Source organism: Vulpes lagopus, chromosome 10 (genome assembly GCF_018345385.1).
Source record: "Vulpes lagopus strain Blue_001 chromosome 10, ASM1834538v1, whole genome shotgun sequence".
Taxonomy (NCBI): domain Eukaryota; kingdom Metazoa; phylum Chordata; class Mammalia; order Carnivora; family Canidae; genus Vulpes; species Vulpes lagopus.
The window spans coordinates 79,424,282-79,451,553 of NC_054833.1; the positions used below are offsets into that span (position 1 = coordinate 79,424,282).

Consider the following 27,272-nt stretch of genomic DNA (forward strand, 5'->3'; position numbering starts at 1 on the left):
GCTAGGCGAAGCTATGATGTTCAGTAGTAGGTCAGGTGTATTCGATGCATTTTTGAATTAACGATATTTTCCACTTAGGATGCGTTATCAGGAGGTAACACCATCGTAAGCCAGGGAAGATCTTTAACAAAAAAATTCTGTCCATGTAGTCTGTTGTGAGGCTTAGAAGTCCGCATATCTGGGCTCTACTTTTAGCTCTGTCACTTAGAAGCCTCAGCTCCTCAGGCAAGTACCTATCCCTCAGTGCCTTACCATCCTCAGCTGTACAGTGGGTATCGGTTCTTCATAGAGTCACAGGTCAAATGGAACCGTAAAGTATGAAAGAAATGTACAAGGTTGCTGCTCTTAATAGCTTTGTTATTAGGAATTTGAGGTGCCATGAAATGCCTCCTTTACCGCTTTCGCCTTTTGTGAGAGGAGGAGGCATTTTAACTGGCAGTTTGCTGTGTGCATGCCTGTGGGACTGAAACCGAAGTTTTAGGATGAAGGGATGTTAGGGCTGTAAAGGAGCCCTTGGGTTGTAACCAAATCCTTTCTCCCTAAGGTGGCTGGAGCCCAGAGGTGACTTGCCTGAGATTAATCAGTAAATTCATGTATGAGATGCTGATTTGCAGTGAAAAGCCACGTGTTCTTTTTCAGCATCAAATAGGAAGTCAGGCTTAAACCAAGCCAGTGTAGAGTTTCTTAATTTGTGGCAGTGGTGTGGTTCGAGGATCTCAGGAACCATCCAAGGACCTTGGTTCTGCCCCATGCCCTTGGCATCATCTCAGAGGAAGTACTTTCCTCTGCTATTGCTCATTACCTTTGCTTGGTTGGAAGGCTAGTGGTGGAAGTAGCGCAGGAGAGTTGAAAATAAATGTCATTGTAATTATGTAGTGATAAATGAAGGAGTCTAGCACCCTCATTTTGTAGATGGAGACACTGGCTTATCTCAAATTCACTCAATGAGTAGGGACTTGAACCCTGGCCACTGACACCTCAATGAGTGTTCCTTGCCTTGCATCCAAAGCCATGCGAGTATGATTTATAAATAAAGAAGAAAGGGCATGATGGTGGTAGTGAACATCTGGAAGCTGTTAGCCTGTAAGGTTACACAGGGTAAGAGTATAAACAGGTTCAAAGGGGAATTAGACCAGGAATGGTAGGAAAGAATGCTGGGTGGGGAGCTAGAACACCTGGGTGCAGTCTTTCGTTGCGAGTTAATTTGGACCTCAGTTTCTTCCATGTATAATTGGACCCTTTCATTTCTGACTTGCTATGCTTCTCAAGTTTTAATCTCTGCAACATGTTATTGGAGGACTTTTGGTAATATTTAGGGGATATTTCCAGTTTTGTAATAAAACAACGTGAAGACTATGGTCCTGCTCCCTTTCATTCCCTCATTCAGCCAGTAGTCTCTGAGCACGTCTGCCAGGTAAGGTATTAATCCTGCTCTTCCAGAGGAGAGCTAAGCCAGGATTTTGCACTGAACTGACCTCTGACCATCTCTCTCTAGTGGAGAATCACAATCAGCGTGATCTGGGAACCAAAGTGTAGCAACTTAGAAATAATCAATCTTTATAAACACAGAATCGCTGCACAAACAGTAGCAGGGCCAGTGGCTCTTCTCACTGCCACACCTGTTGGCCCCTGGGCCCAGTTGGCATCTCCCTTCCCCCTGGCCATCCCAGCGACCCCTCAGAGTTAGGAGCCCTTGAGAACTTGGATCAGACCCCATGCCTTGACCCCTTCCCCAGCTGAAAAAAAAAGTAATGGGAGACTTTGAAAAGGAGTGCCAGATATGTCAGTCTATTGCTTCCCTTGTGGTTGTGAACACGCTCTGTACTCCCTGAAAGCAAGTGTGGCTCATCGTTCTGCCCTGTGAGGAGCTGTTAAAGGAGGTTTGTGTTGCGTGATAAGTTGAACGTGGCTATCCCTGGACTGTGGTTACAGTCAGGAAGTGGCCGGGGCTGTGCTGTGGAGTTAAGACCAGAGCAGCCGGCTGTGTAGTTGGGCATGACCAAAGCGGAATCGGTCCTCTGCTGTGTAGGTATCACAGGCATTTGCCTTACGGAGGACAAGTGGGGCTCCCGTTCTTAATGTAAAACAAGGGCAGTTTGTGTTGAGCTGCTTCCCCTGGCTGAGCTTTAGCCATACTTCTCTCATGGTCGTTGTCAGGATTTCATGAAATAAAGCCCACGGGACACCACCTGGGATGCAGTGGGTAATCAGTAACTGGTGGCTTTTCTTTTCCCAGGAGTGAGAAACCTCCCTTAAGTGTTAGGAGTGAACACCTTGGGCTGGAGGAAGGGTAGGAAAGCCCGAGACTCACTGGCTGTCCTTTAGGCTAGAGGAGATGGGAGATGATGCCCGCAGATTTGGAAAGTTGCACACTGGAGGGCATTGTGCTAAAAGTTCTGTGGTTTGTAGGCTAGTGTCCTCATCACAGCATTTTTCTAAGAAAGAAAATGAAAGAATCACTTTCTATGACCCAGGCCATTTCCCATCCATGTTACCAGATTTAAGCCAACGACTCCACAGGGGGTGCAGCCTCCTTTTGTGGAGAAGGAAATAAGCTTGGAGAGCTCATCATGGCTGAGGGACACCGCACAGGTGGCAGAGCTGGGACTAAAACCCAAAACATAGTCTTAGGCATTCACCCTCCTACAGAAACCCCCACCATGGCTCAGTATTAACACAAGGCTGGTGATTCCTGACTCTGAAGCCCAGAACCCTGAGATTGGCTCAGATCCTCTGACGTCCTGGCCACGCTTAACCATGTCCTTGATTGAAGTTCATCTAATATTTTTCTGTATCTGGATTTTTTTTAAGATTTTATTTATTTTTTCATGAGAGACCGAGAGAGAGGCAGAGACATAGGCAGAGGGAGAAGCAGGCTCCTTGCAGGGAGCCCGATGTGGGACTCGATCCTGGGACTCCAGGATCACACCCTGGGCTGAAGGCAGATGCCCAACCACTGAGCCACCCAGGTGTCCCTCTATATCTGGATCTTTATTTGTCTCTTTCTTGGTTTAAAAAAATACGTTGAACTATTATATAGAATATTTATATATATTTTTAACATTATATATATTTACAAACAAATATATTCGATTGTATATTTTTGTTGTTACAAAGGTACTATTTGGCCATGTGGGACTTTTTTAAAAAGGAGAAAATGACCATGTTAGCCCTCTGATGTTTCCTCCCATGAATATTTCTGTCCGTATATTTTTCAAATAGAAAATTGAGATTTTCTAGATTACAGCGTGCATTTACATATAAGAACATTCCCTTATGTCGTTGCTAAATATCCTTTACAACATCAGTTCTGATGGATACTGCCTAATTCCCATGTGGATTTCCTTTCAGATCATCACTGGGGAGTTCTATCGTATATACTACCTGAAGGAGAAGTCCCGGTCAACGATTCAGAATCCCTATGTGGCGGCCCTCTATAAGCAGGTGGGCTGCTTCCTCTTTGGCTGTGCCATCAGCCAGTCCTTCACAGACATTGCCAAAGTTTCCATAGGGCGCCTGCGTCCTCACTTCTTGAACGTCTGCAACCCTGATTTCAGCCAGATCAACTGCTCCGAGGGCTACATCCAAAACTACAAATGCAGAGGTGATGACAGCAAAGTCCAGGAGGCCAGGTGAGTCACCACCTGCCGTGGCCACAGTGTGCACAGCTTTGACGCAGGCAGTTCAGAGAGCATTTACTTTATGAGGCACCTACTATATGAGGTAACAGGCTCAATAATAGGCTTTGGTTTCAAGGGGTGAATAAGACATAGCCCCTATTCTTAAGGAACTTGGGATCAAATGATTTAGATACATAGATAAATAAACAATCATGGTTGAACACCAGTAAGTCCATCCGTCCGTCCGTCCATCCATCCATCCATCCATCCATCCATCTGCTTACTCATGCATCCATCGGTGGCTGCTATGTTCTAGACAACGTGTCCAAAGATGCAAAACCAAACAAGATAGTGCTGCTCTCAAGGTCACAGTCTAGGGAGGAAAGACAGACAGGCAGACATGTATCAGGGATGTGAATATGGCCCTTTCATGGCCCTCTCTTGCTCTTGCAGGAAATCCTTCTTCTCTGGCCACGCCTCCTTCTCCATGTACACTATGCTGTATTTGGTGGTAAGTACCTTCCTTCTGATTCCAATGGAGTACAGCGTCCAGCCCCACCTTACATCTCTTCTGTGCAGAGAGCACTCAGTATGGTTAGGGATAGACTTCATTGTGAAATCCTTGAAAGAGAAGTTAGCTAGAAAAATTAGGTTCTGTTTTGAGCGCTGCCATGGCGTCAGTAGAAGTTATTTTACTTTCTAGGTTTTTTTCCCCATTTTTCAAATAAAACTAATATTTATCATGGCTATTTGATAAGGGTCATGTACCCATTTTTGAAATTATAAACTGATGAATACACTTGTCACATTTTAGGGTAACAAGTACTGTTACCTGAACATCCATTTAACTCCGTTGACCCTTACAGGCACCCTAGGTTATAAGTAATATTATCTCTTCTGTGGGAAAGGATTACTAAGTAAGGCTTAGAGGATTTAAGCGAACTATCAAAATTTATACAGATACTGGCACGATGGCTCAAATCCAAGGCCTGTCATCAGATTTCTTGTGGTGTCACCATGTCAGTCCCAGTCCTTTTCCATCCCCTACTGAGGGAAAGGCTTTAAAAATTATTATTATCTGACTACATAGAGTAATTTCAAGTTTTATAGAATAATTCTATCTCCATGAGCACACGTGATCTCATAATAACATGGTGAAGTACGAGATGTGTATCCCTGCTGCTTGGATCCAGAGACCAAGGCCCAGGGAGGCCTAGCAGCATGTTGAGGGGGGATCCCTCAGCTAGTGGTGGGGTCACGATGTGAACCCCCATGTTGCCCTTCCCATGGCCATGTCTGCTCTGACTTCTAGAGGCTCTGGGGCAGTGTAGGCAGCACGCCCCGCTCCTCTCCAGCTGCTGCACAGACAGCAGCCGGTCTGTTTCTCTTTGTGAGTTAAATACGGTCCCCTGCCTCTCCTCTCCTCTTGAATGAGGTCCCTGTGCCAAGGCACTTCCTGCTTTCGGCCCCTTTGATGAAGAGCAAGAAGGCGCTGAGAGGTCAGACGTAGCTCAGGGGAGCATAAGCTGTTTGCAGAAAGAACGTTTTGATTTTGACTTATTTAAAAAACATAATTAGGATTTGGAAAAACTAGCAGAAGGTTTTTTCTGTTTTGTATTGTTTTGTTTTCCCTCGCAATCCTTTCCAAGCCCGGAGGCTTCCGGGCTTCCCATTACCTGGGATACAGGGCTGAAACGTGGGCCCCAACCTATGAAAACCTCAAAGGTGGATTTTACGTCATCATGCATCGTGCTCCCCTCCTTTCTTCATTTGTTGTTGTTATGCTTTTGCTTTGCTTTTAGAAAGCTCATTTAGCGAAAATACTTAGTTTCCTATTTCATTTTTTCATATTTTACGCAAGTCTGGAAGCAATTTTACAAATGTAATTTCAGTGCTTTGCAAAGGTGCTTGGAGGAGTGGGTCTGTATTCATTTTTCTCCTATTCCTTCATTTTCTTCCAAGAGAAAAATATGGGGTAATTTTGAAACCAACTCTGCGCCCTGTGTGCTCTACAGCCGCCCAGAAGATAAAGGTGCTGACATGTTTCTGGTGCCTTCTGTGCGCCAGGCACTGGGGCAAGCTCACACCACAGCATTCCGATCTCTCAGTAACTCCATGAGATGCATTTCCATTACCTCGTTTTCGGTTGAAAACCAACCAACCAACCCAAATCTTAAGAATTTTAGTAGTAGAAGTTCCATCTCCAGTAAAAGGGAGAAAATGGATTTGAAGGCTGGTCTTTGCCCTGATGACACCAGGATCACTGTCTGTTCTTTTCATGGTACTGCTCTTCAAAACACAGAAACAACCTCGCCAGGATAAATTAAGGAATATAAGTTCCCAACTCTAATTTCCATTTCACCTGAAGGCAACTTGCCTTTCTTCAGGTCTGCTTTAGTGGATGAGATGCCCTCTTTGCCCCCCCCCTCCACCACCCACCAGCTGTGATTACAGCCAGAGAGGCCTTCTCTGCAGGGGTGAGGAGTGAGGGGGTAGATTCCAACCTAATGTTTGTTTGCATCTTTGAGGGAGGAAAAAATTACAGTGCCTTTGTGTTTCTGGAAAGAAGGAAGAAAAAGAGGCAGGGAAGAGAGAGGGAGAAAAAGAAGAGTCTCCTTGACCTCTGATTCCATAACATCTTACTGTACACACCACACACTAAAGAAGGCTTGCAAACGTACACATATTTTAACATTCACAACTCACCAATACCCATGTAGACGACATATAAATGAAAGGCTCTATTTTTAGCTCTAAGGTTATCTTGCCCTAAAAACAACAACAACAACCCCTGAGGCTAAATTCCAAGGGTATATGGATAGTGCTCTTTGCCAAGGCTCATTTCTCCGTGATGCTACACAGAAATCCCAACCTTCCGAATGTCCAATTTGCAAAGCTTTCTAGAGCAAGGTAGAGCACTGTGGCTGCCTCTTAGGGTCAGAGGGAAATGCTGCAATCTGACAGCCCTCTGCCCATCCCCCAGTGCTTTTCTGTTGAGCTTCAGGAAGTAGAAGTGGGCAGATGGAGACCCTGGCCTCCCCGACTGGGGCCTTGGAGACAATCACCTTTGAACCAGTTGGATGTAGCCAGTTTGCCCTCAGGGTCTGGCAGGCCTGGATGATTGTACCCTGTCATGATTAGCTCTGGAACCAGGAGTTGCTTACTTAAGCTTTGTCCTCGGTATACTCCTCTGTAAAGTGTAGATAATGTCTCTTTTGCAGGATTGCTGATGCTTTTCATCCCTAGACCCTACTTTCTCCATCTGTCAAATGAAAAGAGTAGAATTAGATGGTGTCTACTTATTTCTCAATCTCTGTGGTTCTATTTGGAAGAAGTTTGAACTACCCAAAGCACTATAGAAAAGCTGGGAATCCTCAGGGACAGACTTATGCCCTCATTACCTTGGCATTCAAAGAGGGAGTGAGGATGGGAAGCAGCAGCCACCCCTACTCCAGGCCCGTGGGCAGCAGCTGCCATCTGAAGCCTCCCATGTCTTTGAAGGACACTCCATATTAGGTTTTGATTTGTAAAATGGTTGGCTTGGAAAAAAACCATGCCGCAAACACCACATTATCTCTGGGTATAGAAGCTAACAGATGAGGGTAAGGCATGTTAGTGATTAATGCAGATTCTAATAAGAAAAACCCACAGCGTATATAAGCATACGTGATACTTTTCTAACCCTGAGTCCTGCTCTAAACCCTAGAGAACCACATCTGGACAGGCCCTGTACCTCCACAGTCAGGGATCGAGGATGACTTGGCTTTTTGGAATAAAATGCCAACACCAGCATAGGCACCAATCTGTGTGGCATACCTGGTGTTTCTTCTGTTGTGCCAGGCACTCTGCTACCTCCCAGGGCTGCCAACATGAATCAGACCTGGGCCCTGCCCTCAGAGGAGCTCAACGTGGGTTCAACATTCGACAGATCAGCAAATATATAATGGGTGACTGTGATAGACGGGACAGCATGCTAGGCGTAGGGTTCTAGACATTGGTAAGTCACGGGCACAGCCCTTGGGGAGTTCAGTGTAGGGAAGCAAGTAGACAAGGACAGCAGTTTGGTACACTGTGCTGGGGCTGGGGAGCGGGGGTGGGTGGGTGGGTATAGGTTCTACAGAAGCTTAGAGTTGTGGCACACAAGCCGGCCTGGAGTGGAGGGCGGCAGAAGCTGGGGAAGGCTGCCCGTAGGGTACAGATGGGCTGATTGGAAGAACTGCCTGTGTTCAGGTGAAAAGGGGGACAGTGATTTGTGAGCTGCAGGTGTTCAGTTCAGTCCAATTGTGATGGCTGGGATGAAGCAGGGGGTGGAGGGTGCAGTGAGAGCTGGGAGGACCTTCAGGACCAGCCGCCCCAGCCCCTCCTCCTGCAGCTCATATCAAGCAGCAGCAAGTTGGTGGCAAGGCCTTTGCCTTGCTGCTGTGCCTCCCTCTGGGAACAAGTACCGAGCACCTTGCCTCAGTGCCTCCTTCAGGGTGCTTTGTCAGAGAATCCTTCCCTGGCCTCTCCCGTGGTACTCCTTGACTCCCTTTGCAGCGTTAACCACCACCCCCTTCGCCCCCGCCCAATTTCTCACCATCTGACATCTATATTCACTTCTTTGTTTCTATCTCAACTAGATAAATTGTAAGCTTCACCAGGGAGACGTTTTTGTCTCTTGTTTCACTACCGTATTCCACTGTCCCAAACAGTGTCTGAAGCTTAGTTAAGGTTGAAATGAATATTTGATGAGTGAATGAATGAACAAATGAATGGATGACTCAATCCCAGGTCTTCTACATTCCCAAGCCATGCTCCTCTCCACTCCAGTCAGAATTTTATTCATCCCCTCCTCCTACACTGGTAGATCGGAAAGGACCTGGATGGCGTAGGGATGGCCTTTGATGCCTCTTTGCTGCACTGTTGACATATTGACTCTTTCCTGGGGTGCCTGTGAGAAGTGTCTGTGTGTCAAAGGGTTGAATCCCAAGGAAACAGGGAAGCGGTTTGTCCTCTGACAGTCATGTTCTCTGGCCTGTGGTTGTTAGTCATTGAGGTTTTGTTCAATATGTTTAGAATCCTGGAGCAGTGGGGTCTGGTACACCCATGAGACATGCCCACAGATCTAGGGAGCGTCTGGTGAAACCCCTTGCAGGGACAAGATTGTTGTTTCTATGGGGAATAAACCACCATATCAGATGTTTTCCCCCACCTGTATCCACCATCCACCCATTCGTACATTTGTCCATCCATCCATCTGGCAGTTTCTTTTTTCTTTCTTTTCTTTTCTTTTTTTTTTTTTTTTAAGATTTTATTTAGTTATTCGTGAGAGACACAGAGAGAGGCAGAGACATAGGCAGAGGGAGAAGTAGGCCCCAGGACCCTGGGATCACAAACTGAGCCGAAGACAGACGCTCAACCACTGAGCCACCCAGGTGCCCCATCTAGCAGTAAGACCATGTGTGAGCATCTGGGGACTCGGACGATGTCCTTTTTGGTGTGGAAAGCCTGAAAAGTAAATAGTTTCAGAATAGGTGGATGAGGTGTCTGATTCAAGTAGACTGAGGCTCAGGGCCCAGAGGGGAGGGCTATTAACTCCACCCCGAGGTGCACTGACTGCATGGTTCCGAGGCTCTCCTTAGCTTACAGTTGGGTCAGGGATTATAATACTCTCACTCTTTGGAAAACTACACACTTGATTTTAGACATGGGCCTTATAAAAGTATGTGACAGGTGAATGGTGGGAGCACATGTTTCCAGATGTCCCCCATAGGCTGTCCTTTAGCCCACGACAGCCACGTTGCTTTTCTCCTCAGACAGAAGTCCAGTACAAGAGAGCACTGTGTGCAGAGCACGGATTCCCTACGAGGAAGCCGGGTTCTGTGATTAGAGCTTGCACTTAGAAAAAGACACACACACCTCACTCAGTGGAAATCACGGCTATTACCCTGAGTAAGTGACTGGGCCTCTCAGCCTCGATCTCTTCATCTGTATGTTAGGCACAGTGGTGTCTCCCCAACAGGACGATTGTGATAATTGCAGGTAAGGTCATGTAAAGCGCCTGGCACCGTGTCTGAAATGGTGCTCGACAAACTGGTAGTTTCTTTTTCTCCCCCTGAAAGACTCAGAGAACAAGAGGTGACTCCCTTCTGAGGGAGATTCGAACATAGTCAACTAAACATTCTTTTTTTTTTTTTTGTCCTGAAAGCAGTTGAATAACTTCCTAGAGAGAAATTTCAGTTCTTGCACCACGTGGACGAGTCACCAGGCACATGAAGCAGAGCCAAGCGTGAGCCATGGCAGAGATGAGAGGAGGGAGAAAGTTTCTCCCTGTGGGTGTCAGTGATCTGGACAGACTTCCAGGAAGAAAGCAGGCAGGGACCTCAGGAAGGACAAAAGCCTCCTTCTCACTTGGAGCAGAGAGTCCCAAGAGCAATGGAAATGAAGTGAGAGGACAGTACAGACCTGTTCCACCAGTATGCAAATCATGTAATGAAACACAAATGACTTAGGGAGAACCCAGTGTGACTCAACCCTGCTTTTGACTGCTGGTTCAGACCAGAGGAGCCAGCTTGAGTTCAGCCAGACGTCTCTAAAGAGGTTTTGTTGGAATTCCACGGGACCCCAGTTTTGAAGCTGGGACTGACCAGGAAGGAGAAGAAAACTCCATTTATGGAGTGAGTTCTGTGTGCTCAGGACTTTCACATACATCATTTTGGGGTGGGGGTTCGCAAGCAGGCCTATAGCTCTCTGTCATAACCCTTTTATCTATGATCAGCAGTTTTGTTTTTTAGCAACTGGAAGAAAAAACATCTTAGCACGAGAACATGACTTAATCTTTCATTTTAGCGTATTCTTTTTTTTTTTTTTTTTTTTTTTCAGGGAGGAAAACTTGCTTTATTCGTGTTTGTGCCTTTCACAATTTCGAGCAGAATAGATGCTCGTGGCAGGTGTTTGTTTCTTAAGTGAACAGATCTCAGTATGTAAGAGACAGCAGAAATTGAGAGAAGCAGAGTGACTTGTTCAGGCTCCTCCAGGTGGCATGGAGCAGAGAAAAGATTCAAATTTAGTTTTGCTCTGATTGCAAATCAGACACTTTTCTGCAATGTCATGCTGATGCTTAGAAGTGGGTTTGGCCCGCCTGGAGACCTTCACACAGATGAGGAAGTAAAGACGGGACCTCAGGGCAGTTGGCCTCTGTGAGAGGTCAAGGTGATTCAGCCCTTCTGATGTCAGTCTGGCTCTGCTTCTGGGCGAGTCTCCTTTACTGCTTGGTCCGGCACAAGGGCCACAGTATCACTGTGGTCAGTAGTGTGGCTTCCTCCTGTGGAATGGGGATGAATGCAGCCTCCTGCCCCTTGTCCTGTCCCCAGCTCAGGTTTCCAAGGGAGTAGGGTGCTCCAGAAAGTTCCTCTGGTATGGTGAGGCCCAAGCCTCTGGTATGGAGTACCTCATGGGAACTGGGCTATGAACCAGCAAATTAGCTGTAGGATTGGTGGGGCACGGATGGACCTATCAAATCCTTTGGTCAACCTCAAAACATGTTGGGACCAGCTTCTCAAATCACGAGGAGGAAGATCTTTTGCAATCTTTTGCTTTAGTGATCAACTTGTGGTGGTGAAATCAACCATAGTCATTGAGTAAACCTCATTCACCAAGGCAGAGGGTGGTGACACAGATTTCTGAAGAGCTCCTTGAGTGCCCATCTTACACCAGGCTGGGTCCTGAGTGTTTCATTTGACCCTGGCAACCTTGAGAGGGAGATCCTCTTGTACTTGTTTCACAGATGGGAAGTTGAGGGACCACCCACTTATGAAGTAATGGAGTCAGGGCTGCTTCACCCCAAAATTCATGCTACCCTTGCTGCTGTGCTTTCCCTGAAGCCCCAGTTGGGCAGATGCCAGGATCAATCCTGAGACCTTGAGCTTGATTAAATGTGTCAGTTGCTGATGGAATCAGAGGAGCAAGCTTCAGTGCTCTGGAGCCAGTCCCCAAGGGATTCTCTTCCCATGGCCCCTGCTCCTTTCCCATTCATAAGCACTCCCTTCCTGAAGCTCGTCTGATGACTGGTCTCTTCCTCCCTCTTCAAGTTCCTCTTGTGTATTTATTTTTTTCTTTTCTCGAGCTCCAGCCTTAAGCATCTGAGTCAATGGAAGGGGAGATGTGTGCCATGTCCGGTTGGGAAACCCACCCTTCCTCTGCCCCACCCTGATTTCCAAGGCCCTTGACCCCTCTGTGTAGAGGGGTGGGGGAAAGTTGGAGGATTTTGAACCAGCATTTTCTGAGGATCTGTGGATTATTTTGTGTGAGAAAACCTAAGGCTCGGTGAGATTTTTCCGATGAATACCTGGTGTTCTTTCTGTCCCCCCTTCCACCGCCAGAATGCTGGAGGAAGGCCAGATCATGGCAGGCATGATGCAACGGACTGTTGCTTTTACCCTGAGACTTGTGTTAAGTGGGAGCTACACCAGCATCATCCTATCCCCGCTCCTGGAAGGAAAGGATCTTTTGATTCATGATTACAGAATCACTTCTGCAATGACTGGCTCATTTCTGCAGAAACTAGGGGGTAGCCTTTGACCTGCAGGTTATTTTTTCTAGTACTGAGGGCCTTGCTTAAAATCCTTTAATTTTTTTTTTTTAAGATTTTATTTATTCATGAGAGAGAGAGAGAGAGAAAGAGAGAGAGAGAGAGGCAGAGACACAGGCAGAGGGAGAAGCAGGCTCCATGCAGGGAGCCTGACGTGGGACTCGATCCCAGGTCTCCAGGATCACGCCCAGGGCTAAAGGCAGGTGCTAAACCACTGAGACACCCAGGGATCCCCAAAATCCTTTAATTTTTTACCCTTTGCTTACAGTAACGTTTCCCAGTTGTGACTCAGTAGATACTCTGTAAATGTAATTAAGTATGGTCAGTAATGAAAGTAAGGATTTCCTATAGAGCCTAATTTACCATCTTTGGTTAAAAGATCCTTAGAATCTTACGGAGTATGGTTTGAGAAAGACCGACCTACTAAGTAGAAGCCAGGTTCCTTAGTTTGACAGCTACACCCTACATGAATGGCCCCTCTTTGCCTCTGTAGCCCTGTTGCTCATCAGCGCCCCCCCCCCCCCACCTTTACACCCTCTTTGGCTGTACAAAAAGCTCTGAGGTTCTCCAGAACCCTGGCTTCTAAGGGTTCAATCACTCTGCCTGGAACTCACACCCCTCACCACTATCCCCTCAACTCTTAGCAAATGCATATTCATCTTTAGGATTCAAGTCAAGTGCCCTTGCCTTGGGTCCCCAATGTTTCCCATAATTCCTAGGAAACCTGTAAGTGCACCTGCATGTGTTCATGGATTCCCCCAACTAGGGAATGCTCTGTAGGGCAGCAGTTACAACTTCCCATTGCTGTGTCCTTAGCACCTATTGGAGTGCCTGGCTTATTTGTTTTCTGGCTAGTTGTACAGTTGAGGACTTTTAGGTGCTTTTTGGAATCACTGCTTTTGGGTGTTTTTCTCTAAATCTTCTTAGGATGTCCATAGGAATCTGATGGAACGTACATACCAACTTGTGAGCTCCTTAGTAGAGTGTTTATAAATAAAAACGCTGTCTATTCAAATTGTCCTTTCTATCCCTTCCTTCCTAGAGGCCTACGTGGTTCTCTGACAGCTAATTATGGTTTACGTAATCACCTTTGTTGCTGTGATGATTCTACTTCTTTTGGATTTTTTAACTGGTTATTTTTTACATATGAGAAACTGTTGAACTTTATCACTCAGCAGCCAACATCAGCACATTCGTTATTATTCTTCATTTGTTGTTCTTAGATTGCCCAGGAATGCATTCAGAGAATTCATAATGATTCTAAAGTTCAGAGAATTTCATAACGATTATAAAGTTGTCTGCTGTGGTCCAGGCCTGGGTTTCGAAATTGTCTTCCAGGTAGTTGAGGACTTAGGGCTAGGCAATCTTCCTACCTGCCCACCCTGACAAGGGTGGCTCCGGAAACTTCCACTCATTTTTCTCCTCAGGACCAGCCACTGGCTTGCTCCTTCCTGGGAGCCTGAAGGAAGCTGTCAAAGGACAGTTTCAGGAAGGGCTGAGTCCCACCTCTGCCCCTGTCCCAGTTGGGGCCCTCGCCCTCAACTCCTCCCTCCACTCTCTCTCTGCCCCTTGCTCCCCTTCTTCCCCAGGGCCTGCCTTTGATTTGTCGTCGGAAGCTCCCCCTGTCCCGTTGCCTTTTCCCCCTCATTTCCCAAGTTCCCACAGGAACCTGGGAAGTAGGTTGTGCCCAGAGGTTAGAACGGAAACTGCAGTAAGATAACTCTGAGGGACAATGCTCAGTTGACGTCATTTCAACTTCTTTGCTTCGGCCAGAGGTGGTTTTTTTTTTTTTCCTTCCATTTTTCTTCAGGTTACTCTCGAACTCCACCCAGTCCAGTGTCTGTCAGTCTCTGTGTGAAAGCTCTCTGGCATTGTCCGGGTGGTTTTATGTTTCCTTATATTCCAACTCAAAATCCAGAGTTTGGAGTTGTGACTTACAAATTTGTTTTTTGGGGGCACCCCAGTGGCTCAGTGGTTGAGCGTCTGCCTTTGGCCCAGGTATGATCCTGAGGTCCTGGGATCGAGTCCCACATTGGGCTCCCTGCAGGGAGCCTGCTTCTCCCTCTGCCTGTGTCTCTGCCCCTCTGTCTGTGTCTCTCATGAATAAATAAGATAAAATCTTAAAAAAAAAAAATGTTCTTGGGTGGAGGTGCTTCCTGTTGAGGCAGGAACCTTCCCTTGTGACTGTCATGATACCTCTCTTATCAATCATGCGTTTTTATTTCCAAGACAGTCCTGAGCGGCAAGTAGTGTAGGGACTGGACGGCCCAGGTCTCCAGGGAGACACACAGATGCCATTTGTGAGTCATCACGGATTGCAGAAAAGACACCTTTCCTCCCCTGCTTACCATTCTTTCATTGGCTTCAATCATGAAGAAGATAAAAGGGGACAAACGTTTAGGAAGTGTCTAGTATGTGCCAGGCAGTGGACTTGAAGGTATTCCTCAGCTTTTCCATTTCTCCTCTTTTACTTTTTTTTTTTTTTTGTATGGAAACTAAGGCTCCAGGTGTCAGTAACAGGCTTGAGGTCACATCCCAGTTGAATGCTCTTTGGGTGCAACCTGCCGCTTAAGGTCCAGATGGTTCCATCTCGCGGGAACGCGGTGTGTGTCGGCCTGGTGTTCTAACGCACTGAGCGTCTGTTCGTTTTCTCTCCTCTCTCCAGCTGTACCTGCAGGCCCGCTTCACTTGGCGAGGGGCCCGTCTGCTCCGGCCGCTCCTGCAGTTCACCTTGATCATGATGGCCTTTTACACAGGACTGTCGCGTGTGTCCGACCACAAGCACCATCCCAGTGATGTGCTGGCAGGATTTGCTCAAGGAGCCCTGGTGGCCTGCTGCATAGTGAGTAGCATCTTGTTCTCAGTGCACTAGCAAAGCCCCAGGCTGCTTGCTTGTTAAATGTTTCCGGCCCAGTGACCAAAGCTAGGGAGCTCTTGATCCTTTTCTCTGCTTGGTGTATAAAGAGTCATCCCACCCCAGGACCCCTGCAATAAAAGGAAAACATTTCTCTTTATTTCCAGCCTGTGAGTTTAAATTCAGCAGAATCCATAAGCCCTCTTCTCTGTAACCATGGAAGTTTTGGGCTCATAGAACGTTGCAGCTGGAAGAGATCTTAGATATTGTCCACCTTGCTCACTCTGTTGATGAGGACATTTAGGGTTTGAGAGAGGAAGAGATTTTTCCTGGGTCACATGCCAGTTACTAGTGGAGTCTGGGTCCCTGACTCATTTCATGCTCATGTGCTGCTTTGGTGGAAACTTATAATTCCGTAGAAGTCAGCTTCTTGGAAAACATCTACCCTTCCCATTGTGACCTTTGGGGCGACTTGGTCAGACTATAAATTTGATGTTGGCTAAAGAAGAGAGGGTCTAGTCAAGGCTAAGCAGTCTCCTCACCAGCCCGAAGGGCCTTGTCCATTGGGAGAAAGACTTAGAGAATGGCCTTGGGATAGGCCAGGTTTTCATTTGCCCCAGGTGACCCGGTTACCCTTTTCCCACACTTCTTCCCTGGCTCTCAGCAAGTGTGGCATAAGGCAAAAGTGATGGAGCACCTGCTCTGATACCGTGCCTTCCTGGGTCACACTCAGGGGAGTTTACTGCAGGCCAGCGGCGATCCAGAGCATAGTCGTGGCTGGATGTTTAGGCACCACACACGTGCATGGTGTTGTTGGTATAATCCTTGCCCCACTCATGGTAAGACCCACCAACAGTACAGAGATCTAGATGAGCCCTTGCCTTTCCCCCTTTCTAAGCCTGGCTGCTGCCCCGGGTCTCCCGACCACAGCCTCTCCTGCTCTCCTCTGATGGCATCGTTGCTCTGTACTGAAGTTGCTGACCTTTAGAGTTTCCTGGGGGCAGGGACCATAGGTGACATGTGTTGTGCTCCCTGGCTCACAACGCCTCTCATGGAATCTAGCTCAGAGTTAGTAAACGTATACGTGTGTTTTTTTTTTTTTAATTTTTATTTATTTATGATAGTCACAGAGAGAGAGAGAGAGAGGCAGAGACACAGGCAGAGGGAGAAGCAGGCTCCATACACCGGGAGCCCGACGTGGGATTCGATACCGGGTCTCCGGGATAGTGTCCTAGGGCCAAAGGCAGGCGCCAAACCGCCGCGCCACCCAGGGATCCCCGTGTGTTTTTTAATCAACAAGGAGCCAGAGGCACCTGGGTGGCTCAGTGGTTGAGCATCTGTCTTCTGCTCAGGCCGTGATCCCAGAGTCATGGGATCGAGTCCCTCATCAGGCTCCCCGCAGGAAACCTGCTTCTCCCTCTGCCTGTGTCTCTACCTCTCTCTCTCTCTGTCTCTCATGAATAAATAAATAAAATATTAAACAACAACAACAAAAACCCAAAAAGCTAGAATCAGTGGGTGGCTCTCTTCCCTGAGAACACTACAAGGGACATTCTTTTAAAGGCAGAGGGATGAAGGCGGCAGGACCCTTGCTTCCAAGGAAATGCCACTCTAGTTGCTCTCACCCCCACTGGGCCAGCATAGGAGTTAGAATACGGCACAGTGCTGTGATGGGGCATCACACAGGGTGCCCCCCACCGCGGGCAGGGCCGGACACCGTGTACAGGAGGGAAGGGGACAGGGGACTGGGGCAATCAGAGTGGGTGCCATGGAGAAAGTCACATCTGAGCTGCTGGCCAAGGGACAGCCTGTTTTGATGGCTTTATTCATTACTTTCATTCTTTTTTTTTTTTTTTTTTCCAGTCAAGGCCAGAGAAATTGCAGGAACAAACCATTAATGAGCAGCCCTAACAAACCATTAATAAACTGGCCACCTCATTCTCTAATGCCTGGCTCTTTAATGTGAAATGACAACCTGGCCGGGTATTTGCAGGGAGGGGTAACAGGGAGGGGTGATCCTGTGCTGACTGTGCCCTTCTGAGCCCTCTGGCCTGCTGCTCTGCTTCTTTCTCTGTGCCGCTGCCTTAGTTGAGTCTCCTGCACCCTCAGTTTAAAAAGGCACGGGGATCCTTGCCTCCCTCATGCACATCCTAGAGTGCTCTCCATGTGCAATGAGATGGTATCCTGGGGGACCAGGGATTATTTTCAAGAAGGGAAGTGAGGGGTCTAACTTTATCCTGTTCGGCTCTGGCTGACTGTAGTGCAGGATAGGAGTTCGGTGCTAATGTTTGTAAAGCCCCTGCTCTGTGCTGGCACCATTCTAGATCTTTGACCCATTGGCTCTTTTTAGGCACATGGGGTCATTTTACTGATGAGATCACTGAGACTCCAGAGAGATGACCCAAGGGACGCGAAAGATTGAGTACCACAGAGAGAAGGTAGAGAAGCCAGGGTGATCTGCAGGTGGTCTTTGGAGCCAGGACTGTGACAACCAAGGGCCAGGTCTCCTGTCCACACCCCTCACCTCCAAGCACACCAGATTTTGTAACATTTCCTACACCCTGAGCTCCTGTCCTAGATGGCTGTCCCCCCTTTGATGGAGCATGGCTCTGCTTTCACCCCATTGCTGGTAGGACCTTCTGTGTTAGTTTCCCAAGTTGTTGCTGCAACAAATTACCTCAAACCTAGTGGCTTTCTTGGCATTTCTTGAGTTGGGAATCAATATAGTCTTATCAATCAATATATCAGTCAATGAGTCTAATGAATATAGTGTCACCAGGCTAAGGTCATGGTGTTGTTGGGCTGCATTCCTTCTGGAGGCTTGAGGAAGAAATTGTTTCCTTGAGTGTTCCAGCTCCTGCAGGCTGCCTGCATTCTTTAGCCAATGGCCCCTTCCTCCTTCTTCAGATATTTCTCTTGTTTTCTCTGGCCCCTGCTTCTGTCACCACCACATCTTCTGTGATTCTGACCCTCTGCCTCCCTCTCACGAGGGCTCTGATGATTCATTGGGTCCGCCCAGTTAATCCAGGAGAATCTCCTCATCTTGAGATCTTTAACTTCATCACATTTGCAAAGTCTGTTTGGCCATGGGAGGTGACCTATTAGCAGGTCCTGGGGATTAGGATACACACACCTTTGCGGGGTGGGGAGGTGGTATTGTTAACCTACCACACCTTTCCCTCCGTCTTCCCTTCTTACTGCCGGGGCCCTGTGTGTTTTTTTTCCTGCCGTGGCCTTCAGCCTGGTTTTGTTGCTCAGACGCCTGTCTCCCCAACTAGACTGCCAGTGTCTTAATGAGAAAATCCATGGCTTTACCTTCTGGTTTTTCATTCCCAGGCTGAGTGCAGTGGCTGGCACAATAGGTGCTTGATTAGGGTTGGAAAAAGAACGAGTGCTGAGTGAGCTTATGACCCCGGGCCAGACACTTCCCCTCTGCGCCTAGTTTCCTCATCCGGTGAATGGATGTTGCAGGCCCCGTGGCTCTGTGACCTTCTCCCACAGAAGTTCAAAGGCATAGCCAACTTCGTAGTGACTAAGCTGGAACTGCCTTCTCAGAGGGAGCCGTCTCCCTGCAGGGTCCATGAAGGTGGCTTCTATTTGGGGAGGGGACTTGTCTTTAGGTCCCCAGTGGGTGCAGTGCATCACCCTAGACTGTTGGCTGAGTCACTGCAGAGCCTTGGGCAACAGTCCACGACAGCTTAGCATTTTGACCCCCGTCTGTTGAGAGTAAGACCTATCACACCAGATGTGTCTGGACGAGAACCACATACCAAGCAGGAGCAGATTCAGTTTCCTCCTCCTACCTCTCACTCGTTGAACCCTTTCTAGATAAGGAAGATGATGGTTCTCATCACGAACAGAAAGCCCACGTGGCATCATAGACTGAACACGGAGACATGGGCATGGAGGGTCAGATAGGCCTGCTTACTGATGGACATCTTCATACTTATGGATGGACGTAGAGAGACTCAGAGGCACACAGACAGACCCAGTAGTACCCAGACACATAGACATCCATCCTCTCTCTCTTTCTCACCAGCACAGAGAACCACAGAAATGCACAGACAAGCCAATGCAAACACAGGCACATAGTGACCTTCACAGTGCCCATCCTGCCTATCTACACAAACACCCACACGCACACGCACGCGCACGTACACACACACACACACACACACACACACAGAGTCATCCCTACCAACATAGGAGCTCTACAGCTGGGCTTACCAGACCCACCCCTGGAGTAACCCAGGGACTCAGACGAAGCAACAAACATCAGTTCATTTCCTGTCTGGTGACAACTTGCCTATCTGGTCACCTTCCTCCCTGACCCTCTCGCAGATGGCAAATTATGGGGCCCTGGGAGGGGTCAGGGCAGGGCCAGGCCGCCATTGCTATGGGTTCGGCAGAGGAAGCAGCTGCTCTCGAATGTCATAAACACACAGCAGACTCTTTCCTGGTTTTCCTCTTCCCTGGGGGTGTAGCTCAGCTAGCAGTCGCTCTTTTGTGTGCTGCTGTCTTCCTCCAGGATGTAGGGAAGGGCGAGGGTGTTCTTTGTCTCTGCCCCAGTGAGGTGACCTTGGGAGAAGAGACAAGCAAGAACATGAGTGTGAAGAAGAGCTCAGTGGTGACACCCCTCAAGAGGAAATGGGTGCAGAGAGGGTGTGACACTCCCAAGGACACATAGTGGCAGAGTTCGGACCAGATCCTGGCTCTCTTAATTCTATCTCACAGGACTAAGACAGTGAACTCCAAACATGCTTGGTCTGTGCCAGGAATCTGAGATCTCCTTCTCTAATGGAAGATCCCCATCTATCCTCATTGGATTTGTCCTACTGCTGCCCAAACACAGGGACATGGATGATATGACCCTGCAGTCTCTTCTAGCCCAGCAGAAGTCTAGCTCTTTGCCCAGTAGGCCCTGGGTCTGACCTTGCCTCCTCTGGGCCACAACTCTCCAGTGGATAGGGGTGCCAGGACCACAGAGATGGATGAGAGAAAGAAGCAAAGGTGGAGACAGACTTTGTCCCCAACATATGTTGACTCTCTGCTCCACCATCTGCAGTGTCCTTCTCAAATCTCCTTTGTCATTCCACTGCTGAGATGAATGGGATGAATGGTGAGGCAGAGACTCCAAAAGAGGAGTCTCACTAACCACCTGCTGACTAGGCATGTTAAGCACGTCACTTCCTCTCAGCTACCTCTCCGCATCGTGTGATGTGGGGATCGTAGTACCTCCCACAATCTTTGGATTGAGGAGTCAGTGAATTGAGGAGTCAAGCTTGGCACATGCGCAATACAGGTTGAATGTGTGTCATGGGGAAGTACTATGCTTTATTTGAAAGATTTGGACCTAAAAAGAGTTGGTCCTTAAAGAGCTTTTGTGCAGGAGCTTCCCCAGACTTGGCCATGATCTGTGATTAGAACATTTCCCATCATTACCCAACAGAGGCACCCATATGTAACTGAAAAATTTCATAAAATAAGATTTACCCTTACTGTGTGTGATACATCCCAACATTTTCTATTCAACCCTTACAAAGGCTGGTAGTGACCACGCAGTAAGTGGATTTTGTAACTTACTAGTGATTTGTGACATGCAGTTTGAAAAACACTGATCTAGTGGGGAAGCAGGGGCATGAGAGACGGAGTAGTTAGTTCTTCCTGAGGGTGTTGGAAGGCTAGAAAGAATCCCTCCAGGAGATGGAATCTTGATGAGTGGACATTTTCTATGAGCTACAAAAGGGAAGGAAAGACATTTCACACAGAGGAGACATGGGGATGGATGAGAACAGTGAGAACACAGTGTGTCTTCTGATCCTAGAAAGCGTCAGAATGTAGGACTTCTGGAAGGTGGGGGGCAGGTGCTGCTTCTTCCACCTCTGTCATCCTTTAGCCCTGTGTTCCTGACCCCCGGCTCCTGCTGGACCTAGCACCCCACTAGCAGAGCTGGAAGGCCCCTGGGCAGGCCCAGATCCATATTCTCCTCTAGAATGGCCCCCAGCTGTCTCTCCTCTGCTACTCCGAGCCCTCCTTGTTTTTATGGGACTAATGTCCTCTACATTCCTCAGTAGCATTGATGGCCACGCACGATGGTAACAGAGGTCGCATTCGAATGGCCCTTTATTGGTAGGATGTGTTTTCATATAAATGGTTCTGTTAAAGCCTGACAATCATTATGGAAAGATGAATTTTTAAATAACATTTGCACACAAGTAAAGGGCAGGTCCGTCACCTGAAATCACAGACCTCTTCGTTTCGTGTAAATTCAAGCCCTGACAGGAATGTGATTTAGCCTGGGTTGACAGAGCAGGAGCAATTTTGAGACTAGATCTTGCTGTCTGACTCCTAGTGTGACACGCTTTCCACCCCATCAAGTTCCCTCTCAGATATACCAGGAAATCATTCAACAGAGACGCTGGCCAGTTCCTAGTGCCAAAAGCCACTGGGAAGCCCTTTTTTTGAGGTCAAAAAGTGATGATTGCAATTGAGTAACTCTCATTTAGTCAAAAGACAGGGCTGCCAAGGATGGCTTTTCTTTAGATAGCACTTACACTTAGGGCATGAGGGTGAGCCAGGTCCCAAGGCTTTCTCCTGCAAAGAAAATGATTCCTTTAATCTATGAGATTGTTTATTATGGTAGAGCAGGATGCCAGAAGGAAATCCAGGGGCCAAGGCATGGGGATGTCTGTGAAAGGAGCAGCACAGGGGCACCTGGGTGGCTTAGTTGGTGGAGCATGTGACTCTTGATCTCGGGTTTATAGGTTCAAGCCCCACATTGGGTATAGGGATTACTTTAAAAAAAAATCTTAAACAAAAAAGGAGCAGCACATGGTCTCTATCCTCACATGGGGATGGATTAGAATTTATTGAGGGCTACAGTTGTTGGGCTCTGAGTAGGTCATAGGCTAAAGTGGGAATATGGTACAGCATTGTACCTAAAAGTCTATGCCTAGTGCTAAGAGGAAGGCTGTTAAAAGTTGTGTGGATAGCAAAGAGAAGATACTAGGGAGGGTACCATGAAATCCAGTATCCAGTACCATGAAAGGAGCTGCTCTCAAAGTAGTTATGCAATGTGTAAGGCATTCAGCCATTAAATGGCAGATGTGGGATTTGAGCCCACCTGTTCATCTTCACGCAGTGTCCTCTAATGCTTCTCACTTGAAGACACCTGTAGGGCTGTTGAATGCAGATTCCAGGCCACACTTCTGGTAGGTCTTGGGCAGGCCCAGGAATCTGCTTTTTCAAGAGGCACTCAGCTGATTCTGAAATAGATGATCTGAGGACTACACTCTGAGAGATACCAGAGTAGACACCTTGCCATTTTCTTCTTGTAAGATTCCAGCATTCTTTTCCTTTTATATTTATCCGCCTCTGTGCTGTCATCTAAGCTCGTGGTGGGAGGGGTAGGGGGGATTATAAAAATCTCAATGTATGAGGATGTGGTTCCTCTTTTCAAGGAGTTAACTTACACATTCTCAGAAGTTGACACACTCAAGGACTCCAGAAACATTTAGAGAACAATTTTGTCGTCATGTTATACCCTTCACAAAATGACTCTCAGGATTTGCTGACTTGGCCATTCACAGCAATGGGAGTGGAAACCTGGCTAGACTATAGACCAGGCTTCTCGTTTCTGGCTGGTGTGGTTCTCAGGGATCCCCAGCCAGGCAGCACCCAGCAGTGCTGGACTGTCTGCACTCCAGGGGCCTGGCATCTCTAGAGCCGGTGAGTGCCTCTAACAAGACATCAGAGGCATCTTCCTGTTTGATTGTGTTGACTCATCCCCCAAAATAGCCTCACAAATTATAGGACTTGGAGATCAGATTGTATCTGTCTTGCAGAAAACTCCCACCTGCATATGGTCTTCCTGTCCGGCTTGACGTTTACCTCTCGGCTTATATTCTGAATCATTCTTCTTTGCCCCTCCTTTCTCCTTCTCATTTTTTCTAGTTCGTTCTCTTGTTTCTTGCTTTCCTCCACAAGGGGCAGGGGAGATGTGACTTTGTATAGGTAGGCACTGAAGCCATGAGCCATTGATGGTGGCTCCCATTTATTAACCTCTTAAAGGACACCAGGTGCATTGTCACCCTTGTGCCTTTAGTTACATCACATCCTTAGAGTTACCCTCAGACGTGGGTACCGTGTCCCTCATTTAGATATCTTACTGAAAATGGCAAAGCCTGGATTTGAAGACAAGTCTTATCTTGCTCTAATGGGCAAAGCTGGTTGCCGGTGCTGCTTGTTGCCAGATGCAGCGGTCCAGTAAAGATAGTCAGTGTTTGCAAGGAGACTCCCCGTATGCTTCTTACCTCCTCCTAACCGTGAATGGGTTCCTCGTCCTGGAATTGCCTTGTTTGTATGTCGTGTTGCTCTCAGAGGACTCCACTGTCCTGAAGTCATCTTGCACCTTCAGAATAGCCTGCCTTTCTGACTCAGAAGGTCAGAACCACTTCCCCAGGATACTACCCGAGGGACGCCAAATATTAGAAGGCAGAGGAAAGCAGAGCTGGAATTTTTTTTTCCTCTGGTGTGGTTACCCAAAGCTGAAGAGTTTCGGTGGGAACAAGTACAGAGATTTCTAGAGCTGAATGCAGAACCAGAGAGGAAAGCTCTGCCTCCCCTGCACACATGCACACCACCTGTATAACTGCAGTCTGTTTGGAGAGTTTCAGAAATCCGTGTCTTTGCCTAGGCTCCTGCCATGGACTCATCCTCCCCTAGATTCTGCAGGTCCTGCCTGGTGCCTTTGCTGTCAGGTTCCCTGCTCCCTTTTCCACTCGTGCCTCTCAGATATAGCCTTCTCAGCATGCTGCTTCCCTGCTACGGCCTTGACAGTGGCTCCTGAGGCCCAAGAGGACAAGATCTGAACTCCTTGCCATGTCCTAGGAGGCTTCTCGAGATCTGGCTCTCCCATCTCCAGCCTTACTGACTGCTTGGCTTCCTAACCACAGCTCCGCTCTGAGCTTCCTTCCTGCAGCTCCTAAATGTGCTGTCCTGTCCTGCTCCTGTGTCTTCCTACTCCCTGCCCCTCTGCCTAGAACCACATTCCTGGCATTCACCACCCGGCTAACTCCTACCTATGCTCACTGAGCCAAGCTCAGATATACCTCCTTTGGGGAAAGCCTTCTAAGGTGCCCTCGCTCCCCTTCCGTGTGGGTTAGAGGCCGTGTTCTCTGTGCACCTTCAATACCCTGGCTTCCCACTATCGTGATCTTTAAGACACTGTTAATGTGGTCGTCTTTTTACCTGGATCTCTCCCTCATTGAGCTTTGGGAGGGCAAAGCACTCTCATATGTCCTTATCTTTGTAATCTGAGGGCTTGGCACAGAGCAGATGTTCAGTGTGAAAAAAAGCTATTTATAAAATGCAAAGAATCAGAGAAATGGAATTGAAAACAAATGCTTCAGGCAGTGTAAACAAGAACTTTCCTTGCTGCTGAGGGTATAGATTTCTGGCTTGCTGACACCGTTGTTGATTCTTTACTGTGCTCTTTCAGACGCGAAGATCCGTGGAAGTGGGGCTGCGGGCTGGGAGCATTTCCCTGGACATCAGATAGCTACCTAATTTGTATAGACCCTTCCCTGCCTGGGCCTCTGGGTTTTCTTTTTGGGTGGAGATCACCTTCTGCAGGAAATGGAACTGCTCCGAGCGAAATGTTCACTTTGGCTGGTCCTTTTTGTGTTCTGCTGTTCAAGCGTTAGAAAGACTGAGCCCTCTTTGAGTCTTGACAGCATCACGTTTCATGATCGCAACCCCCCCCCCCCCCCAAAAAAAAGTGTTTGTGTAAGCTCAAGCCACGCTGAAAGTGAAACGCAGTGTAAAGGGGGATGCTGCTGGACCTGACTCAACTTCTCATCCTGCCACCTGGCCACGTATGTGCAGCGTATGAGCGTGTGGTTCCCCTAAAGTCCAGGGGATTTGCCTGTGCTGATAAGGTCAAAGGCCAGAGTGCTCACTTCCAGAGAGGAATTTAGAAATTCAACAACAAACATGTACTGAGCCCCTCAGGTGGGCAAGACTCAACCCTAAGTGTTTCAAGTGATGTAGGATCAGCAGGGCCCAGATTCCACCTCCAAGAGGCCTCCCACCCAGGAAGAAAGGCTGACAAGGTTTGGGACATATGAGAGGCACGGCTTACTCTAGGCTTCGTAGGTCATTACTTTGGGGTCCAGAGCATTACAGAAAGGAACGTTTTTTTTTTATCTAGCTGTGTTCCAGACACAGGTTTAGGTCTCCTCAGTACATTATTGCTTTGAAGCTCCACATTATCCCTATCTTGCAGCTGGGAAATGGAAACCCTAATTATGAGCTCAGAAAAGTAAACTGGGGGATCCCTGGGTGGCGCAGCGGTTTGGCGCCTGCCTTTGGCCCAGGGCGCGATCCTGGAGACCTGGGATCGAATCCCACGTTGGGCTCCCGGTGTATGGAGCCTGCTTCTCCCTCTGCCTATGTCTCTGCCTCTCTCTCTCTCTCTCTCTCTCTCTCTGTGACTATCATAAATAAATAAAAATTAAAAATAAATAAATAAATACATAAATAAATAAATAAATAAATAAATAAAAAATTTAAAAAAAAAAAAAAGAAAAGAAAAGTAAACTGGGAAATAAGCCAGTAGATTAAGGTGGTGTCAGAATCTTGAAGGGATGATGTTTACTGGGGCTTGGGGGACTGTCTTCGGCAGGTGGGATGAAGCTAGGAGAAAGATTTCCAAGAAACGAGAGCAGTAAAAACCCTTATTGGGTGTAGCCAGCTGCTGGGCAGGAGTAAGTACAGTTGAGAGCCAGCCACCGAAGAGTTGTTCAAAGGCTTCCTCGGAGGCGAAGTAATGGAGGAAGGGGTAGATAGTTTCCAGGGTAGAGATGGGGACAATGGCTCTGCACCTGTCAGAGAAGAGTTGAAAAGTTCAATTATCTCCACATTTAACTTTAATCAGGTTCATTTAATATTTCCTTATACCAGGAGCACTTGAAAGCCCCTTCAATGACGGCGTGTATAAAGGATTCCTGGCTAGGGGGCCTAGAACCTCCCAGCAGGGTTGGGTACAAATCTTTTCTTGACTTGGTTCTCAAGTCTCTCACCATTTATACCTCCTTGGAAAAGAAAGGGACAGAAGGCTTAATTTTTTTCCTTTGCAAAATAGCATATTCAGTAGCCCTGGGGCTGCAAACATTAAAATGTTACCTTTCTTGAAATATTTGACTTTATTATGGTAGCATAAAAATATCCCAGCCATCTTTTCTTATTACTTTTTTACAAAAAGATAATAATTAAATGTTTGGGGGATACCCAGGTGGCTCAGTGGTTTAGCACCTCCCTTTGGCCCGGGGCGTGATCCAGGAGTCACCAGATAGAGTCCTGCATCAGGCTCCCCGCGTGGAGCCTGCTTCTCCTTCTGCCTGTGTCTCTGACCCCCTCTCTCTGTGTGTGTCTCTCATGAATAAATAAATAAAAATCTTTTAAAAAAAATTTAAATGTTTGAGTAGGTGATCTATGGAATGGGCACAAAATTCAGAAGGTGTCAGTGTTTTGTAATAGTTGGCTAATTCTGTTTCCCGTTTGTCTTCTAGTCACTTGATCTCCTGACTAACCAGCATCACCAGTTTCTTTTTTTTTTTTTTAAGATTTTATTTATTTATTCATGAGACACAGACACACACACACACACACACACACACACACACACATGCACAGAGGCAGAGACACAGGCAAAGGGAGAAGCAGGCTCCATGCAGGGAGCCCGATGTGGGACTTGATCCTGGGTCTCCGGAATCACGGCGGCGCTAAACCGCTGAGCCACCTGTGCTGCCTGCATCACCAGTTTCTTGCTGTGATTTTTGTTGCACATTTGTTGACTGCTGTCTTACTACAGAAAGGACATTTTGGAAATTGGTTCAACAGGTGATCCAAGTCCCTATGATGGCCAGGCCTTGGCTGCATGAGCCTTGGTGTTGCTGAAGTCTTATTAAATTAAGAACTTCACTTGCTAGCCTGTACCGTGTCCAGAATGAAATCATAGTACCATCCTTGTTAGTGAGCACATGACCCGCTGCAGGCCAAGGACTTTTCAATCCAGAAAGCTGCTAAACATAAGGAAATTTGAAAGCGTGTTCTAGTCTCCATTCTGAAACCCAGCCATGTGTTTCCTATTACGTGGCATGCCTGATAGCTGCCTCTTAGGGTTTACTCAATACAAACTCCTATTGCTGAGTGGCTCAAATGGATGTCT

General features: G+C 47.5%; 1 protein-coding gene across 2 annotated transcripts in view; it reads left to right on the forward strand.

Annotated features, from left to right (window-relative positions):
* The window catches only part of PLPP3 (phospholipid phosphatase 3), an 83,190-nt gene that overhangs the window by 53,158 nt on the left and 2,760 nt on the right, over positions 1–27,272 (forward strand). Inside the window, exons 3-5 of one of the 2 annotated variants that reach the window (XM_041770047.1) lie at positions 3,352–3,632; positions 4,074–4,131; positions 14,855–15,031. In XM_041770047.1, the coding sequence (XP_041625981.1) occupies positions 3,352–3,632; positions 4,074–4,131; positions 14,855–15,031 (516 nt within the window). The remainder of the gene's footprint in view (positions 1–3,351; positions 3,633–4,073; positions 4,132–14,854; positions 15,032–27,272) is intronic. The other variant, XM_041770048.1, reaches the window with a different exon arrangement.